Raw genomic sequence first — 6,000 nt, 5'->3', positions numbered from 1 at the left:
GATTACTTGACTCTGGTGTTGTGATAGTGTAGTAACAAGGATATTTTTGTAGTATTGTCGAGTACTTGACTCTGGTGTTGTGATAGTGTAGTAACAAGGATAAATGTATAGTATTGTCCAGTACTTGACTCTGGTGTTGTGATAGTGTAGTAACGAGGATATATGTGTAGTATTGTCCAGTACTTGACTCTGGTTGTGATAGTGTAGTGACAAGGATATATGTGTAGTATTGTCCAGTACTTGACTCTGGTTTTGTGATAGTGTAGTAACAAGTATATATGTGTAGTATTGTCGATTACTTGACTCTGGTGTTGTGATAGTGTAGTAACAAGGATATATGTGTAGTATTGTCGAGTACTTGACTCTGGTGTTGTGATAGTGTAGTAACAAGGATATTTTTGTAGTATTGTCGAGTACTTGACTCTGGTGTTGTGATAGTGTAGTAACAAGGATACATGTGTAGTATTTTTCAGTACTTGACTCTGGTGCTGTGATAGTGTAGTAACAAGGATATTTTTGTAGTATTGTCCAGTACTTGACTCTGGTGTTGTGATAGTGTAGTAACAAGTATATATGTGTAGTATTGTCCAGTTATTGACTCTGGTGTTGTGATAGTGTAGTAACAAGGATACATGTGTAGTATTGTCCAGTACTTGACTCTGGTGTTGTGATAGTGTAGTAACAAGGATAAATGTACTGTATTGTTCAGTACTTGACTCTGGTGTTGTGATCGTGTAGAAACAAGGATAAATGTGTAGTATTGTCGAGTACTTGACTCTAGTGTTGTGATGGTGTAGTAACAATGGTATTTTTGTAGTATTGTCCAGTTATTGACTATGGTGTTGTGATAGTGTAGTAACAAGGATAAATGTGTAGTATTTTCCAGTACTTGACTCTGGTGCTGTGATAGTGTAGTAACAAGGATATTTTTGTAGTATTGTCGACTACTTGACTCTGGTGTTGTAGAATTTACAGACCACATGACTCTTGACAAATTTGTAACTGCTTTCATTTGTTTTCAAACCAATATATCTCCAAACATCAGCTTTTAAAGCTGCTGGAGTCACTGTATCCTCTCATCCTCAGTCATCCCTGGGATTTTATTGTTTCTCCAGCAGCGGGGGATGTAATCACTGCTGCCATCTAGAGGCCGGGCGTTTAATTTTAACACGATAAAAGATATATATTTTTTATTTTAAACACACTTCAATGGAATATAAACCATAAAATAATCAAACATGATTTAAAGAAATCAAAAAAAAGGTTGTTTTTTTTTAAATAAATGATATATTGTTGTACAACCTCAATACAGTATTGCGATCAATTGCGATCTATCGGCGTATCTATCATTTATACAATCATTTTCATTTCGGTGCATCATTATGAATTATAAACGTAAGATGTCCAGGAACTGATACATCAGTGAACACTTTGTACACTTGTTGTGAACTCTGTTGCAGTAACGTTGCGTTGAGATTGAGAGAAACTGTTAATGAACTCTGATACAACATGTTTCAACACGCTTGATTGACTCATGCTTCTGCAGTTTGTGAACTTTGAGAACTTGCCAGTATGTGTCAATAACCACGATATTGTAAGACGGTGTTTTTAGAAGGTCATTTATTTATATTAATATATGAGTTTTGTTGAATATAGACCAGTGTTGAGAACTTTTTTCCCTTCAATGTTTGCAGGAATCAATACATTACAGTTAGTTTGGCCAATAATGTACAGTTTTATTGACTCAATTTCTGTTAACAATTTCATTCAAATATATGATGTTTATAACTCGGTTTTTTTTACCCTCTTCCATCATTTCTGTACTTCTGAAGTGTATATTTGTACATTTTTGTATTTTCTTCTACTAGTGTTGTTGATAAATTTGTCATTTATAATTCCGTTGTTTAATTATTATTATTATTATTATTATAATTGAATTTTAGTGTTACTGTGTTAGTGACTTGAACACTGTGTATGTTTAATAGATCCATCCATCCATCCATCCATCCATCCATCCATCCATCCATCCATCCATCCATCCATCCATCCATCCATCCATCCATCCATCCATCCATCCATCCATCCATCCATCCATCCATCCATCCATCCATCCATCCATCCATCTATCCATCTATCCATCTATCCATCCATCCAAACGTGTGAACACTGGTAATCATTTTCAGTTTGATTAGATAAACAGTAGTTAAAACTTAAAAATATATATATATTTTCTCCGCTAATAAATGATCCTGGTTGACTAGTTCTGCTAGTACATAAGTCAACAGAACCTCAGTCAGTAAAATACCAGCAGCCATGACATGTTCTTCAAGGTGGATTTCCAGCTTCCAAGTGTGATCCTGATGTTGTGAAACTCCAGCGGAGATTCTTTCATAATCTGTGTCACAAAACTGCCTGTTTTTGTTTCTTTATCGATCCAGGAGATGTTTTATTACATGATGATAGTGTTCTCTACCAGCATTTATCTTTGATGACAATATTAGAGAAATAAAATATCTCTATGCCATGTTTTAAAAAAAAAACCTGTTTATTGCTGTAAGTCTTAACCGTTGTGTTATCATTGGGTCAAGATGACCTGAAAAAAATGTGTTTGTGGTATCCCTTGAGTTGTCTCTGTTTCAAGATGACCCAAAGGCCTGAAAACAAATGTATTTATAGTATCCCTTGTGTCCTCTCTGGGTCAAGATGACCCAAAGGCCCAAAAAAAATTGTTTGTGGTATCCCTTGTGTTGTTTCTGGGTCAAGATGACCCGAATGCCTGAAAACAAATGTGTTAATGGTATCCCCTGTGTTGTCTCTGAGTCGAGGTGATCCGAAGGCCCGAAAAAAAAATGTTTGTGGTAATGTCTCTGAGTTTGGAACGGATTGTCGGATTTTCAAACGGCGGGCGTCTTTGTAGTTCTCATCGTCTACTCGTTTAAGCATGGTTTATCATCAATGCTGTCATATCCCTAAACCTAATGTAATTATAACTTGTCTGATACAATAAAACAACACTTAAAGATAATTTATAAATTCCAGTGTTTTTGTCTTTTATTTACTCGTCGAATGAACTGAACTTTTGTGGTCAATGTGTTGTAAAAACGCCTCAATGCAAAGCAAAAGTGAAAAGTTCAGGGAAAAACACACTTGCTCAAAAAGGAAACCGCTGATTTGAATGTTGTACAACAGAATTTGCAACTGGTACTTGCAGAACATCCTTCTGTCTCATGGAGGGTTGCGTTACCCGTGTGGGTGAGGAACCTCGGCTGTTATAAAGGTTCGACTGGTGGCAGCACACGATGAAAACGGGGTCCGGTCTGAACAGAGGGATTTTGTGAAGAAGAAACTGGAAGTGTTTGTCTTTGCAAAAATGACCAGCTTCGGTGCAGCGATGGCCGTCGTCCTCGTGTCCGTCTGCCTCCAGTCGAGCGCCGCCGTCTCACTCGGTGTGGTGAGCGGGTTTGTCAAAACTACTGTGGTGTCATGTTCTCAAGCCTCATGGTGTTCTTTGCAAATGTGTGTTTTCAAGGTGGTCCCGGTGAACGGTTGGGTCGACGTCAACACCGTGGGGGAAGTGAGCAGTGTCGACGCACTCGACGACAGTGTGAGTTCAGTGGACAGCGTTGTGTTCCTGAAAAGTGTCGTCCCAGAAAACAGCGTGATCCCAGTCTACGCCCTGGTGTCTGGTCTCGATGCAGTGAACAGTGTGGGTCAACAGAACAGTGTGGGTCAACAGAACAGTGTGGGTCAAGTGAACAGTGTGGGTCAACAGAACATAATGTTTCAACAGAACTGTTCAGGTCAACAGAACAGTGTGGGTCAACAGAACAGTGTGGGTCAAGTGAACAGTGTGGGTCAACAGAACAGTGTGGGTCAAGTGAACAGTGTGGGTCAACAGAACATAGTGTGTCAACAGAACTGTTCAGGTCAACAGAACAGTGCGGGTCAACAGAACAGTGTGGGTCAAGTGAACAGTGTGGGTCAACAGAACATAGTGTGTCAACAGAACTGTTCAGGTCAACAGAACAGTGCGGGTCAACAGAACAGTGTGGGTCAAGTGAACAGTGTGGGTCAACAGAACAGTGTGGGTCAAGTGAACAGTGTGGGTCAACAGAACAGTGTGGGTCAACAGAACAGTGTGGGTCAAGTGAACAGTGTGGGTCAACAGAACAGTGTGGGTCAAGTGAACAGTGTGGGTCAACAGAACAGTGTGGGTCAACAGAACAGTGTGGGTCAACAGAACAGTGTGGGTCAAGTGAACAGTGTGGGTCAAGTGAACAGTGTGGGTCAACAGAACAGTGTGGGTCAAGTGAACAGTGTGGGTCAACAGAACAGTGTGGGTCAACAGAACAGTGAGGGGCAAGTGAACAGTGTGGGTCAACAGAACAGTGTGGGTCAACAGAACAGTGTGGGTCAAGTGAGCAGTGTGGGTCAACAGAACAGTGTGGGTCAACAGAACAGTGTGGGTCAACGGAACAGTGTGGGTCAAGTGAGCAGTGTGGGTCAACAGAACAGTGTGGGTCAAGTGAGCAGTGTGGGTCAACAGAACAGTGTGGGTCAAGTGAGCAGTGTGGGTCAACAGAACAGTGTGGGTCAACAGAACAGTGTGGAATCCTTGGACAGCGTCCCGAGCGATGATGCCAGCGACGACGTGTCTCTGACGATGTGGAAGGTTTGTTCCCAGTAAACTGACCTTATGATGCAACATTGGCGCTCAAACTCTCGCGTCTCCCTCTCAGAAGCCGTACCACACGATGCAGCGTCGCATCAAGTGCCGCTTCTGCTGCAACTGTTGCCGTCGGGGAAGCTGTGGGTTGTGCTGCAAGTTTTGAGGAGGAACGTCACGACTCTTCAAGCTGTTGTTTATCTTCTGATCTGAAATCAACACGAATCACGATGAATATCAACATTTAATTTGTGATTGCCTGGATTGAGAATGAAATTAAACTCTTCAATCTTCTCTGCAATGTTTCGGTGCTTATTCAACACAACCTTTATGATTGTTTTCCTTTTGAACTCACTCATCATACTTATCACAGAGAAGCAAGAGGCTAAACATTAACTACTGATAACAATGTTGTCAATTTACTGTCACTAAAGTTGATTAAACAAGCATTAAAAAGACAAACTGGAAGAAACACTGGGATGTAAATGAATGTCATTTATTTATTTTACTAATTTTAAACTTGGTCTCTTTCTCTAACCAACGTTTAAATGTTTATTTATTTAAGTTATAACATGCTAAAGTTTACAAAAATGAATTGATGATAAAAACTACTTAAAAAAAACACCCACAATCCTTTGCAAACTCAGAGAAATTGTGTACCTGTTTCAACCAATCTAAATATAAAGTGTCATTCAGAGAATCTTTTAACTCAATCTATGTTGGAAAAAAATTAAACTATTTTAAATTGTTAATTTGTTTTTTCAAACTAGAAACATACTTATAAAACTAATTTACAAACTCTGAAACACGATAACAACTTCCTGGAAAAAGAAAATCACAATTTCTTGATTTGGATTTAATAAAAACAAAACTTTAAAGCAGATTTTGTACAAAAAAAAACAAAAGAAAAAACAGGATACAAGACTATTACAAAGAGAATAAAAAAGAGGTTCCTGGAGGTTTTTAGAATCTATGTTTGCAGTAACTTAATAACTAGTCAATATCTTCGATGTTTATCATTCATCAATAAATAATCAATCAATAAAGAGTTTTATTGTTGATGAACAGCATTGGGAATGAACCAAAACGATATTTGTTTAACCCTTGGCTTATATCATGGTACAAAAAAAATGTGTTTGTGGTGTCCCTTGTGTTTTCTGAGGGTCAAGATGAACCAAAGGCCTGAAAACAAATGTGTTTGTGGTATCCCTTTTTTTCGGGCCTTTGGGTCACCTTGAACCAGAGACAACACAAGGAACACAAGTCTAAGTCAATGAACAGTCAAGAAAATACAAGAGTGTCAGGTCAGATTGTTATTAATAAAAGTAGATTTT

General features: G+C 38.9%; 1 protein-coding gene across 1 annotated transcript; it reads left to right on the top strand.

Moving 5' to 3' along the window:
• The first annotated feature begins 3,293 nt into the window (after nt 1-3,293).
• Nucleotides 3,294-4,960, top strand: LOC148067912 (uncharacterized). Its single transcript, XM_087806167.1, has 3 exons — nt 3,294-3,451; nt 3,530-4,672; nt 4,740-4,960. The coding sequence occupies exons 1-3, from the start codon at nt 3,371-3,373 to the stop codon at nt 4,830-4,832; spliced, it is 1,317 nt and encodes a 438-aa protein (XP_087662293.1). The 5' UTR covers nt 3,294-3,370; the 3' UTR covers nt 4,833-4,960.
• Nucleotides 4,961-6,000: the final 1,040 nt, after the last annotated feature.

This window comes from Callionymus lyra, chromosome 13, assembly GCF_982586985.1.
Source record: "Callionymus lyra chromosome 13, fCalLyr1.hap1.1, whole genome shotgun sequence".
Taxonomy (NCBI): Eukaryota; Metazoa; Chordata; class Actinopteri; order Syngnathiformes; family Callionymidae; genus Callionymus; species Callionymus lyra.
The sequence above is the reverse complement of the archived record's forward strand: the minus strand, read 5'-3'. Positions and strand labels throughout refer to the sequence as shown.